This window comes from Chlamydomonas reinhardtii, chromosome 12, assembly GCF_000002595.2.
Source record: "Chlamydomonas reinhardtii strain CC-503 cw92 mt+ chromosome 12, whole genome shotgun sequence".
NCBI lineage: Eukaryota > Viridiplantae > Chlorophyta > Chlorophyceae > Chlamydomonadales > Chlamydomonadaceae > Chlamydomonas > Chlamydomonas reinhardtii.
In genome coordinates this window covers 3,726,744-3,747,023 of record NC_057015.1, presented here as the reverse complement: position 1 = coordinate 3,747,023, position 20,280 = coordinate 3,726,744, and the positions used below count along the sequence as shown (strand labels likewise).

Genomic DNA, 20,280 nt, shown 5'->3' with positions numbered 1-20,280 from the left:
CTCCAACTTCCGGTATGACTGTCACCGTCAACTGTTTCCAGAGAGCGCAGGTACTGTAATTAGTTTCTTGCCACCAGGCCCATTGGGTGAAAGTTACCGTCGGCAGCACTGCCTGGGGAAGGTCGAGGAGGGTCGACGTGACTGAGGCATTTGGGGTGTTGGTGCCGGGTGGCAGGGTGCGTCAGCGGACCTTGGAATGAAAGATTATTATATGATGATTTCTCCTAGTAGCAAGACTTGTAAGCCATGTGTGGTCGGTGGCGCGCGGTCAGGCATTTTGAGGGAGCTGGACAGACAGCTGCGACCTTCCAGGATCCTGTGCGTCCTGTACAAAACGGGACCCGTGTCTGGCACAGTTACTGTGCAATGTTCACAGATCCGCCAAGAGCGCCCAACAGCTATGAAGCTTACTCAAGGCACGCTAGGGAAGACCAGGAGGCGTCCGGATGGGGCCCAGAATGGCTTCATGTCAGCGCTGTGACCAAGTCGCACAACCACACGCCCGAGGCAATAAGACCACTCGCAGTATATATACAATAGCACCTATACTGGCAGCAACCAGGCCCTGGCTATCGGCGGCAGTCGCGGTTCAAGTGCCGAAATTTGCGGAGCCTCAAACTGCGCAGCCAGTCGATGCGCATATCAACGTCGGCGTAAACACATGTAACCACAGAGACAATTTTGCGCTGAAAGGACGTCAGTGGGCGGCGTTGTTTTGGACTTCCGGCGGCCTCAGTGGGAAACTTGATAGCTCTGTTATTGTAGATGGTATAATATCATGTTAGAGTGGTGCTGAAGCGGTCTCCCGCGAAAACTCAGCGCGACGGGCCTTGAGGCTTGACGCGACAGGTCAGGCCGACACGACCCGCGGAGGCGCGGCAGATGCAGTTCGGGGGGTTCGCCGGCCCCTCACGAGCTTCGGCATCGGGCAGTGCAGAGGCGCCGTCAGCGTCAGCGTCCGGCGCACAGCGGAGCCGGTTTACCCGCCACACGCCGGCACCCGCACCGGCGTGCATCGGCCCCGAGCACAACGCTGCACCGGCTGAGGGCGCCAGCGCTAGCAGCTCAGCTGGGGGCCGCTATGGCAGCTACCACACAGGACTGGGGCCGCTGGCCGGACTTATCAACAGGCCCCGTCGGCGGCACGTTGCAGGCGGGGTAGCAGCGGCAACGGCGGCGTCGCTCACAGCGTTGCCGCAGTGCAGGGCGCCGTTGACGGCGCTACCGGGCCTGCGCGCAACTGCATCAGTTTGCAGAGCGGCGGCAGCGGCATCAGGGTCCGGCTCAGCAGCGGGCGCAGATCTTTGCAATGCCCCCCTCGCCGGCGGCCTGCCGCTGCGTCTGCGGTTGACGCGGTGCCACGCGTTCGGCGCCCGTGGCGGGCAGGGCGGCGGCGACTCGGACGGCGAGGCAAGCAGCAGCCTGTCGGGCGCCAAGATTAACTGCAGCGAGTGCGGCGAGCCCCTGCGGCTGACCAATGTGAAGGGGCACTTCGAGCGGGGCTGCCGCAAGCTGCCAGCCGGCGTAACGGAGGACGAGCGCAGCCAGCTCATCCGACAGCACGAAAAGAAACTGAGGCGGGCCAACGGGCTTGACGGTGACGGCGGCGGCAGCGGGCATGGCATGCTGCCGTCGCGGTCTGCCCGTACGCGGCGGACGGACTCCCGCAGCACCATGGTCATGCTGCGGGACGACAACTCGGGTAGCTGCAGCGGCAGCGAGGATGGGGCCGAGGGCCAGGGGGAAGCGGAACGGCGACAGGGCGGCCGGGGTGCGCCAGGCGCGAGCGGGGCCCCGGGGTCTGTGGCCTCCCGCAGCAGAAACCCGGGCCACAACTCAGCCAGCGGGACCGGGGTTGGGAGCAGCAGCGATGCCAATGGCACCAGCAGTGCAGCGGCGGGAACAGCACGGAGTAGAAGCGGCAGTAGCACAGGCGCTGCCGAGGCGAGTAGCGGCTCCAGCAGGAACGATGCTGGCGGTAGCGCCAGCGGCAATGCCGTTCCTGCCGCTGCGGGCGCTTCCAAACGCTCGACTGCCCGCAGCAGCCCAAGCCGCTGGACGCGCCCTGCAAGTGCCGATGACGGTGGTGGTGCTGGCACGAGCGTCCTGGACCGGCCCCCCGGTCCCAGCGACGCCACAGTGCCGGGCAGCGGCGACAGAGATGGGCCCGGGGCAGCAGCAGCGGCCGCTGGGGGTGCGCCATTGCGGGGTGATGTGCTGCCGCTGGCCTCGCAAGCTGACATGAATGCAGGGGCGGCTCTGGCCGACTTGCAGCTGCCTGTGGACGCCGCTGCAGTTGCGGGGCTGACGCAGGCAGACGGGCTGCTGCCGCAGCCGCTGCAGGGCTCGCCTTCGGGTTCGCCGCCAGGATCGCCCCCGGCGGCGTCCACCTCGCGCCCGGATTGGTTGAAGGTCGGGCCGGTGGCGACGAGTGGCGGCGGCGCTGGGCGGTTACCGGCGCCGTCATCGGCGCCGTCACCTCCGGCTGCGCCGTTACCGAGCGCACCGACGGCATCGCCGGTTGCTTCCTTATCTGCCAGTGCGGCGGTGCCGGTGCAGCTGGGCACCGGGCCGGCGGTGAATAAGCCCGCAGGCGCGCTCGGCACCTGGAATTCCATGACCGTGACTCAGCACTCGCGGACGTCGGGGGCAGGCAGCGTGTCTCCGCCCCTGTCGGAGCAGCGGGATCCGTCCAAACGGCCCGAGCAGACAGCAGCCCAGCCGCGCGGGACAGTGCCCGGGGCCGCGGCGCCGGCGCCACCCAGCCCAGCCAAGACACAGCCACCAGCACGGGGGCACGGGGCAGACACAAAGGCGCAGCAGCCAGCGCAGCCGCAGGCGCAGGGCCCAGGGCAGGAGCCCGACGAGGGGGTGCCGGTGCCCGTGCTGGACCCAGTCGCGGTGGCGGCGGAGGCCGCGCATGTGGACAACGGGCTTACAGGCAGTCGCCGGGCGATGGCGGTGGCGGGCGTGGAGGCTAGCGCGCGGAGAGCGGCGCCGGTGGCGGCGCCGGCAAGCACCGCGGGGCCGGGGACGGGGCGGGCTGCTGGCACAGGTGCTGGCGGGCAGTCTCAGGACAACGAGGTGGCACTGCGGGTAGGCCGGGTGTGGGTGTGGCGATTAGGTGGTAGGTGGTTAGGGAGCAACGCGGCTGGCTGGTCACGCATTGCCTGTGCTCAGTGTCAGAGCATGTGTTCAGTGGGCGCTAAACACCCCACAATTACACTGTGCAACGCAGCATGTGCCCGACCTTTGTGTGCCTGCCTCGCTGCTGTGAGCGCAGGAAATGATGACGCAGAACGGCGGGCTGCAGGGCCGCACCAAAAAGGTCTACAAGACGCCCTTCATCACTTTCCATAACCCGCCTGGCTTTGACAGAAACGTGAGGCGCGCGGGATGCTGCCCCCGCATGTGTTCCCTTGTGTCGTGGCTCTCGCTTTCGCCGCTGGTCTTCCTCCGCCCTAAGCACTGCCGCTGCTTTTGCCTCCCTGCACCGGCATCACAAGCACCCAGCACGTTCCCACGACCCGCACCCGCCACGCCACCCACCCAACCCGCCAGGATCCCTACTTCACCTCGCTCACGCCCGAGGCGCTGACCTGGCTGCGGCACACGCGGCGCATCAGCGACGACGTTATCCGCGCCGCCCGGCTCTACGTGGAGCCGGCGCCGCCCCTGCTGGACAAGGCCAGTGGGCGGCAGGTGCCGCGGCTGGCGCTGTGCTTCCCGTACTTCGTGCACGGCCGCATCGTGAACGTGAAGAAGCGGTTCTTCGTGCCGGAGTGGGCGCAGCCCTTCAGCAAAAAGGACTTTCGATTGGTGAGGGAGGGGCTGGAGCAGGGGCAAGAGGAGGAGAGACGTGAGGGCGAGGGGGGGAACGCGCGTGACTTGGCATGGGTGCTTGGGAAGCGCGGTGGTGGGGCGGCGCATGGACAGGGGGAACGGGGAAAGGATGCCTGTTGGCGGCGGAACTTACATCTACCGTATCTTCACCGAGCTCTTGCTGGAGCGCATGCTGTCGCATCCCTTCTGCTTCCGTACACCTCGACCCCACCACGACCCCACCTTCGGGCACACAGCTCCCACACCCTGCCTGCCCCTCCAGGGCTACGGCTGCGAGCTGGTGGCGTACGGACACGACGACCTGATGCGGCACATCGCAGCGGCGGGCGGCGGCGGCGCGGTGACGGTGGTGGTTGTGGAGGGCGAGATGGACAAACTGGCGCTCAACACGGTCGGGTACTGGAACGTCGTGTCCGTGCCTAATGGTAAATGAGGAGGCCGCAGGAGGCAGGAGGCGTGGGTGGAATAGGAGGAGGCTGTAGAGGGGTAAGGATGCCGTTGTAGGCAAGACCTCAACAGGAGGCTGTGCGGGTTTGCACAGGCCGATGCCGCACTCCTACACACACGCACGCGAACACACACGCACACGGACACGTGTAACTAGCAAAGACCGGCCTTCGCTCCTCGCGTGCCGTGCCCTACTGGTTGCGCGCTCGCCCGCGCCCAGCCTTAGATTCCACGTCCTCCCTACCGCCCTCTTTCTTGCCAACCGTATCCCACCTACATCCCCACAGGTGCGGCGCTGGCCAAGTTAAACCCCGCCAACCCGGACGCGCCGCCTCGCCAGCAGTTCAGCAGCGAACCCGACCGGGCGGCTGCCGAGGAGGCGCGCTACTACTCGTGGTTGGAGTCGTTGCTGCGGCTGCTGCCCGACCCCGCCAAGGCCGTGTTCGTGCTGGCCACCGACACGGACACGGCGGGCCGGGGGCTGCGCGCCGAGCTGATGAGGCGCCTGGGGCGAGAGCGGTGCTGGGAGGTCACCAGCTGGGACAACGAGTGAGCAGGGGCGTTTGTCATGGGTTTGTGTTTGGGTATTTGAGGGGGCGTGGTGCGGGAAGGTGCAGGTGAGGGTGGAGGTGCTGATGCAAAGAGGGCGGGCTTGCCTTGCATCATGCGCCCGCACACGGAAGATGCTGCACACATGTGTTGTTCCGCGCCCCGCAGGTTCCTGGTGAACGCCCTGGGGCAGCTGGGCGCGCCAGCAGGCGGCGAGGACGCCATGCACACACCGGCGCCGCACAGCAACGGCGCCACGTACGGCGCCGCAGCCGGCAGCTCGGCCAGCTCGGGGGAAGGACATTCCGGTAACGGCAACGGGGCTGCTGCCGCCGCCTCTGGCAGCAGCGCTGTGGACACAGGGCGGCGCAAGGACGCCAACGACGTGAGTGGCCCGTTCGTGTGCCACTCCGGCTGTCGCTGTCGCTGTCCCAGTCGCTGTCGCCGCACTCCCACCACCACCATTGCTATCCACGCACAGCCGGGCATCCGCCTTTCCCCCTGGTCCTAGCCGCCCCACCCCTCCCCTCCCCTCCACTCCACTCCCCTCCCCTCCCCTCCACTCCCGCCCCCCATCAGGTTCTTGTGCTGGACGGCCCTGAGCGGCTGGCGCGGCTGCTGGCGGAGGAGGCGCGGCCCGCCAAGCTGCGCGGACTGGCCACCTTCCGCGAGTACGAGGAGGCGCTGACCAGCTACTACCTGCAGGAGGACCCGCTGGCGCTGGGCGTGTCCACGGGCTGGCCCAGCCTGGACAAGTACTACCGGGTGGCGCCCGGGGAGCTCACCATCGTGACCGGTGAGGGGGAGGGGGAGCGGGAGAGGGGCGAGTGGGGCGCAGATACTGGGAGGACCTGGAAGAATCGTGCAAATTGGGTGTTGAAAAGTTACCCCCACCGCCATCCGACACCCATCCCCCTGGATCCTGGAACCGCCCACATGCCCCCTCACCATCACCACCACCGCCCCCTGCCAGGCATCCCCAACAGCGGCAAGAGCGAGTTCCTGGACGCACTGCTGGTGAACCTGGCGGAGAACCACGGCTGGGCCTTCGCGATGTGCAGCCTGGAGAAGGGGCCGGTGCCGCACCTCAAGGCGCTCATCGAGAAGCGCATGCGCAAGCCCTTCAAGACGTGAGCCGGGGCGAGGGCTTAACGTTGAACCAATCCCGTAAGGAAGCAGTCGCGCGGCAAGGAGACCTGCAGCTGCGTAAGCGAGTCGGGGCTAGGGGGAGAGGGGGCGGTTAGGAGAGGGGGGCTTGACGGGGGCCTGCACGCTGGCTTGGGTGGGGGGCATTGGTAGCCGTAAACAGCTAGCTGCAGTGCTTGTCGCTGATCACTACACGGCTGTGCGTGCTCCCACCGCTGCACACGCTGCACAGCACCGCATCGGCTCCTATTCGTTTTATTCGACTCCAACGCACCCGCTCACCGCCCCCCCCCCGCCCGCCCCCGCTCCCGCGCGCGCCTCCGCCTCCCCCTGTGCAGCACCAAACACAACGGCCAGTGGGTCCCCGCCATGTCCATGCCCGAGCTGGTGTCCGGGTTCCAGTGGGTGGCCGACCACTTCCACCTCATCCGATACGACGAGGCGGACGACACGGGGTCGCCCTCCATCGACTGGGTGCTCAACATGGCGCGCATCGCAGTCATGAGGTCCGTGGGCACGGCGGCCGGGAAAGGGCCGGACTCCCAGTGTGTCCAAACCCGAACGAAGGAGCTCCACATGCTTGCACGTATGCGTCTTTGTGTGAGAGTCCGCGTGAGCGTGGCATTGACGGCGGATACAGCCCACCGGGTGCAAAGCGCGTGCCCACACGAACCTGTGAACGCACAATGCACACCGTCTACACACACACACAGGTACGGCATCCGCGGTCTGCTGATCGACCCCTACAACGAGCTGGACTCACGGCGCGGGCGCGATGTCACCGAGACCGACTATATCAAGGAGATGCTCACACGGGTGAGTAGGGGAGGTGGAGCAGGAGGGGGAGAGGAGGGAGGGGCAGGCCGCGGGCAGGGGGGGGGGGGCAGGAGACCATGTGCTGTGACAGACCATCGTTACCTGCGGTCTAGCCAATCATATGACAACCATCACTTGGCATCTAGTTCCTAAACATTAGGCCCCCGTCTGTGTACAAACCGAACTCCTCCAACCTCCGCAACCCAACCCAATGCCAGGTCCGCAAGTTCGCTCGCGAGACGGACTGCCACGTGTGGTTCGTGGCGCACCCGCGGCAGCAGCACGCCGCCAGGACCGGCGGCAAGGGCGGCGGCGGCGCGGGCGGCAGCTCGCCCGGTCTGTACGACATCAGCGGCAGCGCTCACTGGTTCAACAAGACCGACAACGGCATCGTGGTGCACCGCCGCTTCGAGGTGCGGGCGGACCCGCTCAGCGGCAAGGAGGTGCGCATGGCGCTGCCCGAGGTGGAGATCAAGCTGCAGAAGGTGAGAGAGCGCGGGCGGAGGGCGGGTGGGAGGGAGGCGGTGATAGGGGGTTAGGGCGCATAGTCGGTACACCGGGAGGAGGTCTCGAGGTAGAGGAGGGGGCAGGGGGGTTGCTGGGCCCGCCTGGGTTGACAGGTTGTACCGTCGCGCTTGTCGCAAAGGGACTGGGATGCGCCGAAGCGACCGGCCCTCGCCCGGCCCATCTGCTGACACCACCCACCGCCGCCACCCACCACTACATCGCCCTTCCCCCCCAGGTCCGCAACAAGGACGTGGGCACACAGGGCCAGACGTACCTGCTGTACGACCGCCCCACGGGCCGCTACGCCGACTGCGAGGCCTGGCCGGACAAGGCGCTGGACGGCGTGGAGCGGCGCAACAGGGACCTGGGCTACCTGCCGCCGTCGTCGCAGCCGCCGCAGCAGCAGCAGCAGCAGCAGGCCGCCGCGGCAACGCAGTGAGTGGGCCAAGGGGTGTATGGTGTCTGAGGCGAGGAGATGTATCAGGAGGAGATGTGATGGTGGTGGTGGTGGTGGTGGTGGTGGTGGTGGTGGTGGTGGTGGTGGTGGTGGTGGTGGTGGTGGTGGTGGTGGTGGTGGCGGGTGCAAGGGACCAAGTTAAGGCCTGTATGTTGGTTTTTGTTTGTGGTGGCCTGTACGGCACACCCTGCACGCTCCTGTTGACCTGTTTCGCTGGGCTGCGCCGCCCCCCTCGCCCCCGTCCCAGGCCCGGTACTGCGGCGCTACCCGCGGCCGCCGGCGGCAGTGTAGTGGACACGACCGCCACCCCGGTGGCCACAAGCCCGCCGCAGCAGCAGGCGTCAGACTGGCAGCTGCAGCAAAAGCAGTACGCGCGGCTGGGCGGGCCCTACCCGCCGCCTTTTAATCCACCGCCGCCAGAGTCACACACCCAGGCCTACCACCACCACCAATACCCGGCGCATGCGCGGCAGTCGGGGCCGGTGGGGCGGAACGGCACATATCAGCGCACCGTAGCCTCTGGAGCTACCACTCGAACCAGCTCTGCTCGGCCGTCCGTGGCGGGGGCCGCTCCAATGAGCACACGCAGTACAACATGGTCTCAAGGTGCTGCCGCCCGTGCCGCCAAGCCAAACAGCGCGCTTGCCAAGAAGAAGTCGAATATCGTGGGCGATAAGGAGAAAAGGGCGCGCGAAGCGCGGAGTCGTGCCACGCAGCAGCCGCCGGAGGAAGAGGAGGAGGAGGACTATGCGGCGCTGGCTGCGGGCGCACTGCAGGCGGAGAGGGCCGCGGGCATTAGCTCCGGCGGCGGTGGCGGCGCCCTGGGCCGGACCATGGGCGGCTTTCACCTTCAGGAAGAATTGGAGGATGAATACGAGGACGAGGACGAGGAGGGTGGAGTGGGTGGGGTGGGCGGCAAGCGCACCCGCGGGGCGGGCGCGCCGCGCATAACCGGGCGGCGGCGGGTGCAGGTGGAGAGGGACGGCCAGTTTGTGGACAAGCCCGAGGAGCGGCCAAAAAGTCTGGCGCAGACAATCGCGGAGAACGAGGGCGGCTGTGATGGCTGAATGGCGGGAGAGCGGGCAGGACGTTGTGTTGTGTTGTGCGCCAGGTGCAGTCGGTTGATGGAAGTGTGCATGCGGCGACAGGCGTCAGCGGACAGAGCACAGGACTGCGGATGCGACTGTAGGCAGAGGCAGGCTTCCATCGGCCGTTACATGCAGCGGCGGCGGCGGCGGCAAGCATTGGACTGTAGATCAGTGATAGTAGGTGGACACTGGAGGCTGGGTGAAGGGCAGTTGGGTCGTAGAAGCTACGGCCCTGACAAGTGTATTTCAGTCATGTCTCGAGCCGAGAGTTTAAAGTATGCTGTACAGTGATGAACGTGTGTGTTTAGGAGGGAGGCCGGGAAGTCAGGCAGAGAGTGTCGGACACGGATTGTAGACCACCAATGTTAGCCAAAAGCAGTAGGGGGCAGGGGCCGCATCCAGGTTGGCGTGTAGAGGCCCTGTAGATGGCATAGGCGCGCTCGGAAGGCGGGGGGTGTCAGCTTTGTACAACTGCAGAATGGGCTGAGCCCCGCAGATTTGCGCCAGTATGGTATTTCTTGTCGACGCCGCAGGCACGCACGGGCAGGCACGGACGGGTGGATCTGGATTCGGTCGCGGCGTCCCGGGACGTGGCTGGACACATTATGGCGGGCCGTGCCTGTACGAACCGACCCCGCCTATGTCGGGTAGATTAGGCAGACGGCTGCGGCCTCAGACTAGAGACGTGGCTCAGCCCACTTTTCCCATGCAAGGGAAGACATCTTGTGAAGTGTCCAGTTCTTTACGTATGGCCAGCCCCTTATGCTTTACGCAGGGGGGGGGGTAGAAAGCTCAATTTCTTACCCCATGCTCAAAATTACAGAGCTTAAGGAGAGCATTATGCACGTGCTTTTAGTTTTTCAAGGGGGTGTCTGGTGAGGAAGTTCTGGGCCGCCAAAGTTGGGGGGTCGGTCCTCGTCCCTGGGGGTCCGTCGGGTTTCGGGAGCCCATCCTGGCGGATTTCGGGAAGCGCCCCACAAGCAGAACTAGGGGCCAAACGCAGCATTGCGAGGCTCATATGTGTACGTTATGACGTAGTAAGCACAAACCAAGCGTGGGAGGGCTAAGTTGCGCGTCCGGACGTGGACATGTCGGGACATGTCTCCACATTCAACACATGCGCACTGACACAGCTGGGCTCTGAAGCGCTGATGCGCATGAGTTCACGTCTAACAAGGCTGCCGATGCACATTGTCCAACCGTCACGAGGCAAAGAGTTGAGCGCGGGGTGGTCTGGGTCGAGGGGATTTCCATGGATAGGATCCCGCCCGTGACCGAAGTCTCAAGAACAGGACCGCTGATGGCACGGAGTGGTAGTGCTCGTCAAGAGGAGTCGATTGACACTACTTTGGTATTAAATGGAGGGGTTTTAACCCCTGAACAACAAGGTTTTGTCCGTCGGGGGGTCGGTCGTCCCCTCAAGGCCCGGGGGATTTCGGGGCATGGGGTCTGGCACTTTGTTTCCTACCCCCCCCCCCCCCCTGCTTTACGGGCAACAAATTGAAGCTCTTGTCGCAGTCAGATCCGCGTCAGCTTGGAGCCGTTCCAAATGCAGTGCTAGAGCAACAGGATGTGTAAGAATTTGCTCAGGGTGTGAGTTGGCTGTGCCGAGGCGCCTCCAAGGCACGTTTGGGCACGTGTAACTCTCGCTATGTAGCAGCCCCAAGCCTACGGTTGCCCTTAGCATACGGTCCGAAACTGAGCGTCAGGGGTCGGTTGGTGGCGGTGTGTCGTGCGCCGTTGCCGCCTTGCCGGCGCATGCCATTCACCGGCAGCCACTGCCCAGGAACGGCGGGTGCTGCGGGGGTTGACAGCGTTTGGATTTAGGAGTGGGAAGTAACCTAACGGTCGGGAACTGCGGGCGGGTCGTGTGAATTACGTTCCAGAGGTGTGGTGAGGGGTTCGGCGTCTGTTGTTTAGTTGTAGCCGGGTGGTGGTGGTGTTTCTCTGGCTTTGGCGTCACCTTCGCCTGCACTGCGTAGGGCGAAGGTTCGTGTGTTCGTGGCAGGCGTTGGGCAGCTTCGTGCGGGTGCAGAGCTGAGGAGGAGCTGCGCCGGAGGCCTGTATGCCGTTGTGCTTTACATGTGTGTGCTTAGGGGAGCTTGGGGCCCAGGCTTCGTAGACGGGCGGTTGGCTTGCATGCCCTGACAGGTGGCGAACGTGGGGTGTCGGGCAGGGGGCCGCCCATGCTGGAGGCGGTGGCTCCCTAGTCCCGCAACACCGGCCCTGGCCCGGTGTTGCGGTGTTGGCGTGTTGCTCTCTCTCACACGACTTATTGTCCTGAGTGATCAACCGACCGCTGCCTCCGACTCAGTACCTGGGGCCGGCGGGCTGCGGAGCGCGTTTACGCAACCAAACTCAACCACGGCCCACGGGGCATCAGTTACCAGCCACTCACACGCAGCCGCTTTAGCTAGCTCAGTCAAGGCCCGCTCGGCTCAGTCCACCAAGCGATCAGCCAGCTGGGAATGGCCGCCCGCGCTTTCAGAGTCGCCATCAACAGCTGACGAGCAGGCGAGCAGCCAGCCAGCTCTGAGCTAACCAGCCGAGCGCCACCATCACGGGGTCAGGCATGACCTCGCCACCCCAGTCGGACCAGGGCCGAGGCCCTCGTGTGCAGGAGAGCGCCAACGCCCCTGCGCCGGCAGGTCCATCTGCCACCGAGCGCGTCCAGGCTCACGGCCCAGCGCGGCGGGTGGCCGCCGAGGCGCCAGAAGCCGCCGCAACGCACGCCGCCGCTGCTGCCGCTCCCGCCCGCCGCCATGCTTGCGCCCCCCACCTCTGCCGGAGCCGCCTACGGCGCCGCTGCCGCGGCCGCGCCCGTCGCCTTCGCTGCACCCGCCTTCGCCGCACCCGTGCAGCCTCCCGCCGCTGCCGGAGCCGCCTACGGCGTCGCTTCCGCCGCGCGCCCCTCCACCTACCACGACCGGCGGCAACGCTGCCGCCCCATCGCCGCCGCCGCCTCCATCTCCGCCTCCTCTCCTCCTCCTCCTCCTCCACCTCCACCCCGCCCGCGGCAGCGGTTGCAGCGGCCGCCACCGCTGGCGCCGACGGGGCGCCCAGTGGGGTAGACAACCGCGTCCGTGCTCACCTGAACGACGCCAGGTTTGCCGCGCTTCACGACGTGCTGCGGGACCAATAAGGCCTGCAGATCACGCGCCTGGAGGGCGATGTGCTTCGCTATTTATGCCCGGCTGCTCCGGCGGCTGGACGCGCAGGTAGCGGCAGGCTGCATTCACCACTTGGCCATGAAGCTCGGCCGGGGTGTTGGACCGCTGCGGTTGGTGGACGGGCTGTCGTCGCAGGGCACCCCCTACGCCGCCGCGCTGCCTGAACCCACCAGCGACGTCACCCTGACGGTGGCCGAGGCCGCCAACTCCCCCGGGCTGCCACTGCAGTACGACACCGGCATCTACGTGTCCATCAGCATCACCGCCGCTGGTGTCACCAGCCGACCAGCGAGCTGGTGCAGATCCGGGGTGCCCTGCCGCTGACGGTGCTGGCGGGCACGGGGCAGCAGCACACCACGCGCGTCGGCTGCTTTCTGGTGCCGGGCCCGCAAGTCTTTGACATCCTGCTCGGCACCATCCAACTGTCTCATTGACGCCTACCGCAGCGTGTGGGACGCTGGCCGCAACATGCTGGGCCTCCGCCTGCCGCACCAGCCGGACGCCAGCCCGCCGGCGGTAGAGCTGCATGCCGCTGCGCCAGCGCACCCGCGCCGCCGGCGCCTGCCACCTCGTCTTGTCCGGGCGGGCGCCCGACACCAGCACCAGCCGCACGCGATCGCTGCTGCCCTGACCTGGCCTGCGTCGCCGCCCCCGCGGCGGCGCGGTCATGCCTCGGCGCAGCCGGCGAGCCGCGACTGACGGTTACGGCCGCGGGGGCCGGTGGCTGCGCGTTAGGCGGTCGCAACCACCCCAAGTCCGGCGAGGAGATCAGCGGCGACGAGCCCGGAGAGGAGAGCAGCGATGACGACTCTGGCGGAGGAGGCTCGCCGGGTGCCAGCGCCGGCGGCGCGCCCACTGCAACCGGCCTACCGACCGCGCGCCCCACCGACGTCCTCAGCACCTGGCCATGTTTTAGCAACTGGGTGGTGCATGGGCGTTGCGGTGGAGAGGACTGGATGAAGAGGCTGCTGCTGCGTGCGTGCTGCACGCGACATATCGTAACATGCCGATCCATCGAGCCTCCACCAGCATGCCCACGCGCGGAGCCTGCCCCAAGCCCGAGCTGCCCGCCGAGTGAGCGAACGTGTGACCACGCACGCAGGGCACCTAGCCAGCCAGCTAGCGCACGTGTGCGTGTACGCACGAACCAACTAGCTAGTTGCCCTCTCCAATGCGCAACTTGAGTTCACCTTAGTTAGTACCTGCACGCACGCACTTACCTGCATGCCTTTGAAGTCAATGGGGTGGCCAATCGCTACGATGTGCTCTTCTGGATTCAGGTTGAAGGTTACCCCCATGGCCAGTGCATAAGGCCGAGGGGGAGCGGCAGACAGGGCCAAATTGATGATTTCCATGTGGTGTGATGGTGGTGGTGGTGGTGGTGGTGGTGTGTGTGTGTGGGGGGTGGGGGGTGGGGGGTGGGGGGGCGCCCGCCCCATCTTGCGTGCCGCCAATGAACGAAAGGGTGAGCAATCAGGCCCCCCCCAGGTATCCATACTGCAACCACAAGCGCGTGTGTATACCCGCATTTCCGTCGCCAGCCCATTTTGCGCCGCGTGCGTGTAACGGAGAAAAAAGATGGCCGATGCATCTGAAGCCGAGAGGAATATGGTGGCCGCTGCCGCGCTGTCGATGGCCACAACAGAGCTGGAGTATCGCGTTTCGCTTCTAAACAGGTGAATCGAGCGCGTCGTTCGGCCGCGAGGCACTGTTAGAAATTACACGCCCGACGGCTGAATACGCTTCGTGCGCATCGCAGCATGGTCTCGACGTGCCACGAGAGATGCGCGGCACGACCGTGAGTATGTGGAGATTGTTGGAGTGGGAGTCTTGCCCATCGCTTTGATAATCAGCATCGTTCGTTTGGGCTTGCGCTGAACCCCATTCTTTCTGTGCAGATACAAGGAGGGGCAGCTGAGCGTGGGTGAGAACAGCTGCCTGGACCGGTGTTGCGCCAAGTACTGGCAGGTGGGGCGTTGGGAAGAGGAGCTAGGGGGTCAGCAGGTTGGGTTTGGCGGCACTGTGGGGGACCGCCTGGGGGCCCACAATGGACCCAGCGCGCGCTTTGTGACGTTTTGCATACATTGACTTGAGCTGCTTGCATACGTAGTGCATAAGCAAATCACACCGTACCGGTATGCTGCGCCGTGCTGTGTTCGTGCCCTTGCAGGTGGTCGCCATCGTGGGCCAGCTGCTGGGCTCGCAGAAGCAGTAATGGGTGCTGGTGACATCCATGAGACGCGCGTGAAAATGTCGACAGAGTGGTTCAACAACTGCGTGGCATCGCGCCCAGCCAGCCAGACGCCTGGACCGGAGCAGGAGGCACATAGACGCGGGAGGTCCTTATGGCGAGAGCTTCTGGAGTTGCCTCTCAGTCGAGGGCTCCGGTCAGCAAGGCGGCGTTGTCCTGGCTGCAAAGTATGCATGCCGGGGCCTGGCTGCTTTGGGGCGCGGATACCCAAATCTGGAACCGCAGGATAGCGCCTGTTAGTGGCAGGACACATTGACATATGACCATGTTAGGACTACGCCTGTGTATGTACGAGGGCGGCATGTGGGATCGGTGCGATTTAAGTTTTGTTTGGCATGGTACCGCGGAGCTGCATGCGTGGACAATTGGCAGGCATGCTTATAATGTGTGCCTCAGAGACGGAGTTGCGACTGTCGCGAGATTCGTGGCGCGGTGTTGAGCCAGCGAGGAGCAGCGGTGTTAATGTGATGCCGCTTGCCTCCTTTGCCATGTCTGTAATGGCTGTTGATGTGAGGCTCCTAGTCCAAGCATGAGTCTGCAAGCCGAGGGCGCTCTAGGATCAAGGTTTCATCACTCTAGAGAGGACGAGATCACGAAGGCAGCGGCATGGTCGATCCATGCTTACAGGGCTGCTACAGCGCTGAATCCGCACCGTATCTCTTGCTGCAAAAGTGCATTTGTCCGTCCGCCGAACACCCCCAATGAAAGGATCCGCCGCCGCTCTGTCTCCTTGTGCGCTGCTACAGCACAGTCCTCTGCTATCTTGTATCTGTGTAGGTCTTGTGAGTCCGATTCAGTGCACATGGGTCAAAACTTCGCACAGTCAAACGCTATGACACACCTCCCTCGGCACGCACAACCCGCTCGGTCACAAAGTCCCTCGTCGACAAGTCCATACTTGGTGTACTTGCGGCGCCTTGGCCAATCCACCCGCTCCACTCCACATCGAGTCTGTCAGTCTACCTAGTGCCCCCTGCTCCGTCCACCTCCGAATCCAAACGCTTGCCCTCGCCTTACGCGGACTTCTTCCAGGGGTCATCCGACACCACCTCCGCATCCACCGGCGTCGCCTCCACCTTGGGCACCGCCGCCGCCTCAGCGGCCTTGGGCGCCGCCGCCGCCTCAGCCGCCTGGGGCGCCGCCGCCGCCGCCTGCTCCTCGGCCTCCGACAGGATGTCGTAGCCCAGCGCGATCTTCATGAGCGTGAACACCTTGGAGGCGTAGTCCTTGGGGCTGTCCACCTGGAAGCCCGAGGTGATGAGCGCCGTCTCGTACAGCAGCTCCGACAGGTCGCGGGCGCGGTCCTCGTCCTTCTCCTGCGGGGGCGGACAGGAATGGAGGGGGAGGGTGGGTGGTGGTGAGGATGTGACAGGTATGCGGACGGGCGGCGAGGAGTGGGGAGTTGTGGTTGTGGAATGCAGGTGGAGAGGTTTAATGGGCGTGCACCTTGCTCGAACCTGGAGCAGCACACCTCCCGCTGTCGCCAACCCTCGCAGCATCGCCTTCCCACGGCAGGAAGCACACATTGCACCCAAACCCGCCGCAGCAGCCCGTTCTCTCCCGCCCTACCTTGAGCAGGGTCTTGATGCCGGCAATAATGTCGTGGTTGGGGTTGATCTCCATAATCTTGCGGCCCTTCATGTACTCCATGGCGCGCGCGTCGCCCAGCGCCTGGCTGCGCATGATGCGCTCCATGTTGGCGGACCAGCCGAACTTGCTGGTCACCAGCGCGCAGGGGCTGTCTAGTAGGCGGTTGGACACAGTCACCTTCTCCACGCGCTCGCCCAGGGCCTGCAGGGGAGGGGAAAGCGTGGTGGGGGTTGTCAGGCGCGTCGTTAGCGGGCAAGGACGCATGTTTCAGGACGTGTCAGGAATGCCAGGCCAGCCATGAATCCGAGCCTGCCCACCACCGTGTGCTCCTCACAAGTCCTAACACACCCGTCGGCCCACAGCCACCCTCCCCCCAACGCCACGCCCGTCTCCCACACACACCCCTCGCGCCCTCTCCGGTCTGGCTTCATGTTGGGACCGGGGAAAACAACCACCGCATGCCCCCGCACCTTCTTGAGGAAGTCCACCACCGGCGCCATGTCCTTGGCCACCTCCTCCGCCTTCTTCTTCTCATCCTCGCCCTCGTCCAGGCTCACGCCCTCCTTGCTCACGTCCACCAGCTCGTACTGCGGGCCGTTCTTGTCGGGGCCGTACTTGCCCAGGTTGGTCACGCAGGCCTCGTCAATGGGCTCGGTCAGGTACAGCACCTGGCGGCACACGAGCCGTGAGGGGTCAGGGGTGGCGTCAGCCCACACAGCGGCGGAGGCTTGCTACCGGTGTGAACAAGGACCATTGTCGCGGCCAGCCGTACATACTGGGCAGCCGACAGCGGCCCCAGCCCAGGCACTGCCGAGTCGCGCAGTGACCCACCTCGATGCCCTTGGCCACCATGGCCTCCATGAAGGGCGCCGCGCGCGCCGCCGCCACGCTGTCGGCGGCCATGTAGTAGATGGTCTTCTGGTTGGCGCCCATGCGGCCCACGTACTCGTCCAGCGAGGTGAGGCTGTCCTCGGCCTTGCTGCTGGAGAAGCGCAGCAGCTTGGACAGGCGCTCGCGGTTCTCGGTGTCCTCGATCACGCCGTACTTGATGTTGCGGCCGAACGCCTCCCAGAAGGTCTTGTAGTCCTCGCCGCCCTCCTTGCCAGCCAGCTCCTCCAGCATCTCAATGGACCTGCGCCGCGCGGGGGCGAGGAGTGAGGGTGAGCAGGGCTGAGGTGGGCGTGTGGTAACGGCGATGATCCAAAACCACGCTATGTGTGCCCTTCAAATCCCCATACCCGAGGGACCAACGTCCTCGTGCGAAGCTGCTAGCGATGACGCCACGCCACCTCTCTATAGCCTCCCGGCCCTCTCCTGCCGTGCCCATGCCCCTGCGCACACCTGCGCACGAGCTGCTTGCGGATTACGCGCACGATGCGGCTCTCCTGCAGGATCTCGCGGCTGACGTTGAGCGGCAGGTCGGAGCTGTCCACCACACCCTTGACGAAGGCCAGGTAGCGCGGCATGAGGTCCTCATCAAACTCATCAGAGATGAAGACGCGCTTGACGTACAGCTTGATGGACTTGGAGCGCTGCTGCATGTTCTGCTGCTCGAAGGGCGCCATGCCGGGGATGTAGAGGATGGAGGAGAACTCGATGGTGCCCTCCACGTTGAAGTGCACGTGCGCCAGGGGGTCCAGGAACTCGCCAAAGGTGGTCTGTGGGGTGGGGCGCGGTGGGTGGCGTGGTGGTGAGCGGTGGGCGGTCGACGGTTGCGGTGCTCCTTAGTTGCGCCTTTGCCCACTTTCCCCCACACAGGCTTCCGCGGCGGGCATTCCCATAACGTCAGTTCACGAGCCCCATAACGCAGTAGCCCGGCAACACCCCACCTTGAAGAAGTCGTTGTAGGCGGTCTCCGACACGTCCTTGGGGCTGCGCGTCCAGATGGGCTTGTTCTCGTTCTCCAGGCGCCAGTCCCACACCTCGTCGTACTCGGTCTTCATGACCGGCTCCACCGGCTTGGCCGCCTCCTCACCCGCCTCCTTGGCCTTGGCGTCCGCCGCCGCCTGCTTCTTCTTGGTGGCCTCCTCGTCCACCACCTTGCGCGGCTCCTTCTTGGGCGCGTAGACCTTGATGGGGAAGGCGATGAACTGCGAGTACTGCTTGATCAGCTGCGTAATCTTGACAGTGTCGGCCATCTCGGCGGCGTCCTCCTTCAGGTACAGCGTGATGCTGCAAGCCAGGTGGGGAGACGGGGCGGGCGGTAAGTGCAGGGATGGCGGAGGCATGACGTGGTGGCGAAACGCCGTAGGCCAGGCTCCCCAACCCGCACTCCCCCCCCAGCCTCCTCCCGCTCTGCCCTCCTCCCCTCTCGGCCCCACCAGCCTACCCCACCCCCCACCCCCACCCCAGCCGCATTCCCCCACCCCCAGCCCCTCGCCGCGGCCGCTGTCACCCACCGAGTGCCGCGCACCAGGTCCTTGGCCTCGTCCTCGCGGATCGAGTACTGGTGGCTGCCGGCCTTGGCCTCCCACACCCAGTGCTTGGCCTCCTCGGGGCTCTTGCTCTGCACCATGACGCGGTCCGCCACCAGGAAGGCCGAGTAGAAGCCCACGCCGAACTGGCCAATCAGGTTGGTGTCGCCCTTGGCCGCCATGGCCTCCATGAACTTGCGGGTGCCGGAGCGCGCGATGGTGCCCAGGTTGGACAGCAGCTGCTCGCGAGACATGCCGATGCCCGAGTCCCTAGGGTAGGTGGGGAGGTGAGGAGGTCGGGAGGTGAGGAGGTGGGGAGGAGACGTAAGCGTACGGTACGGTACACTAGTTTGTCCTGATGCGGCCTTCGGCGCATTCTTTTCCGTCCTTGCCCTTGCCGCCAGCGTCGCCATTTATCCCTCCGCAAACCTCTCCTGCATTTTCCATGCCGGCATGCCAGCATACAATCACGTCTGCCAGCCACACCTTGCCGCGATGACCACCCACTCATCCTCCCCACCTCCCTCTCTCTGCTCCCCACCTCTCTACCCCCCTACATCCCCACCGCCCACTCACTCGATGACCAGGGTGCCCTTCTCCTTGTCGGCGCTGATGCGGATGTCCAGCTCCTCGCGGCCCGCCAGCACCGAGGGGTCCGTCAGGGACAGGAAGCGCGCCTTGTCCAGCGCATCACTGGCGTTGGAGATGAGCTCGCGCAGGAACACCTCGCGGTTCGAGTACAGGCTGTTGACAATCATGTCCATCAGGCGGTCGACCTGTGCGTGCGGTGTGGGGGCAGGGGGAGGGGGAGGGGAGGAGGTGGGGAGAGGTGGGGTAAGGTGGGTGGAATGCGGGATGCGGGGGGAGGCGTCAGGGCCAGGGGCGGCAGCAGGTCTGAGCGCGTGTGTCAGCAGCTGTGTCGGCACCCGAAGTGGTGGCGCAGGCGCACAGGCGCGTTGCCGCAGCCCCCCCGCCTGCCGCCTAACGGGGTGCACCGTGTGGGCGGCTGAAGACGCCCCGCTTAGACGTCCACTCCACCCCTGACCAGCCAATTCCCAGGTCGGTGCTCCCATGTTCCATGGGCACACACGAACTGTAACTGGGTGGTGCCGCACCTACCTGGCCAGCATTCCCATTCCCAAACCCCAGCACGCGCCCCCCGCTGCCCACACAGCCGCCCAACACAGACCCCAGACCCCAGTGCCCTGCCACGCACCTCGGCCTGGTAGGTGAAGGTCTCCGAGCCGGACGCAGCCTCCGTGGCGGCGGCGCGCATCAGCACTGGGCCACGGCCGGCGGGCAGCGGGCGCAGGCTGGCCGCCGCGGTGACGGCGGCGCACGGCGAAGCGCCGCTCAGAAGGGCCGAGCTGACGCCGTTGCCGCGCGCCAGCAGCGGCAGCGGCCGGGCAGCAGAGGCAGCCGAGGCGCTGCTCTGAGCGCGGGCCTGTTGGGTTGGGTAGAGAGAGAAAGGCATTCATACGGTGATGGGAGGAGCCGTGCGCGTATGTCAGGGAGCTGGACGCAGAAGGAGGCAACAAGGAGCGTGCGAGAACGGCGGCAGCGGAAGCTCAGCGCCAGAGCCGCGCGGCGTGGTTCGAGCTGGCCCCCAACCCAATTGTGCCTCGGACAATCGTCAGCACATAATGCGCGCAGCCGCTGGTAGCGCCGAGCGCTTCCGGGCTAGAACGGTCCAGCCATCGCCGAGACCCCTATATTTGCACAAGCTGACGCCGACACACCCGATTCACGAGTGCCGCCGCATACCTGGCGCATGCCAGAGGACAGACCGCGTAGCATCATGGTGGTCAAGCGCTTGCGCGCGTCAGCAAACACGGAAGCCGCCGAAATGATCGAAAACTCTGGGCCGAGTGGAACCCACTCAAGCCTCTGCTAGGTTTAGATCGTCAAGTTAGCTTGTGAATGCAGCGCAAGTAAAGTTTGGGGCAAATGCAAGGTGCTGGTTGCATGTGGTGCCGCTGCGACTTCCAGAACCCCGCTCATG

General features: G+C 65.4%; 3 protein-coding genes across 3 annotated transcripts; 2 read left to right on the top strand and 1 right to left on the bottom strand.

Moving 5' to 3' along the window:
* Nucleotides 1-382: 382 nt before the first annotated feature.
* CHLRE_12g514950v5 (uncharacterized protein) lies at nt 383-10,508 on the top strand. The gene is made up of 13 exons (XM_043068285.1): nt 383-3,096; nt 3,284-3,382; nt 3,562-3,819; nt 4,106-4,268; nt 4,578-4,839; nt 5,008-5,224; nt 5,419-5,635; nt 5,813-5,969; nt 6,324-6,491; nt 6,699-6,801; nt 7,020-7,286; nt 7,544-7,743; nt 8,013-10,508. Exons 1-13 carry the CDS (start codon nt 883-885, stop codon nt 8,830-8,832), a joined length of 5,145 nt encoding a protein of 1,714 aa, XP_042918380.1. The 5' UTR covers nt 383-882; the 3' UTR covers nt 8,833-10,508.
* Nucleotides 10,509-13,522: 3,014 nt separating this feature from the next.
* On the top strand, nt 13,523-14,878 carry CHLRE_12g514900v5 (uncharacterized protein). The gene is made up of 4 exons (XM_001702962.2): nt 13,523-13,699; nt 13,783-13,821; nt 13,922-13,991; nt 14,194-14,878. Exons 1-4 carry the CDS (start codon nt 13,602-13,604, stop codon nt 14,236-14,238), a joined length of 252 nt encoding a protein of 83 aa, XP_001703014.1. The 5' UTR covers nt 13,523-13,601; the 3' UTR covers nt 14,239-14,878.
* Nucleotides 14,879-14,883: 5 nt separating this feature from the next.
* On the bottom strand, nt 14,884-20,195 carry CHLRE_12g514850v5 (uncharacterized protein). Its single transcript, XM_001702932.2, has 10 exons — nt 20,043-20,195; nt 19,495-19,722; nt 18,855-19,054; nt 18,264-18,548; nt 17,694-18,036; nt 17,206-17,522; nt 16,696-16,996; nt 16,335-16,532; nt 15,844-16,065; nt 14,884-15,590 (listed from the first exon to the last, which is right to left on the bottom strand). Exons 1-10 carry the CDS (start codon nt 20,076-20,078, stop codon nt 15,288-15,290), a joined length of 2,433 nt encoding a protein of 810 aa, XP_001702984.1. The 5' UTR covers nt 20,079-20,195; the 3' UTR covers nt 14,884-15,287.
* Between the last annotated feature and the right edge of the window lie 85 nt (nt 20,196-20,280).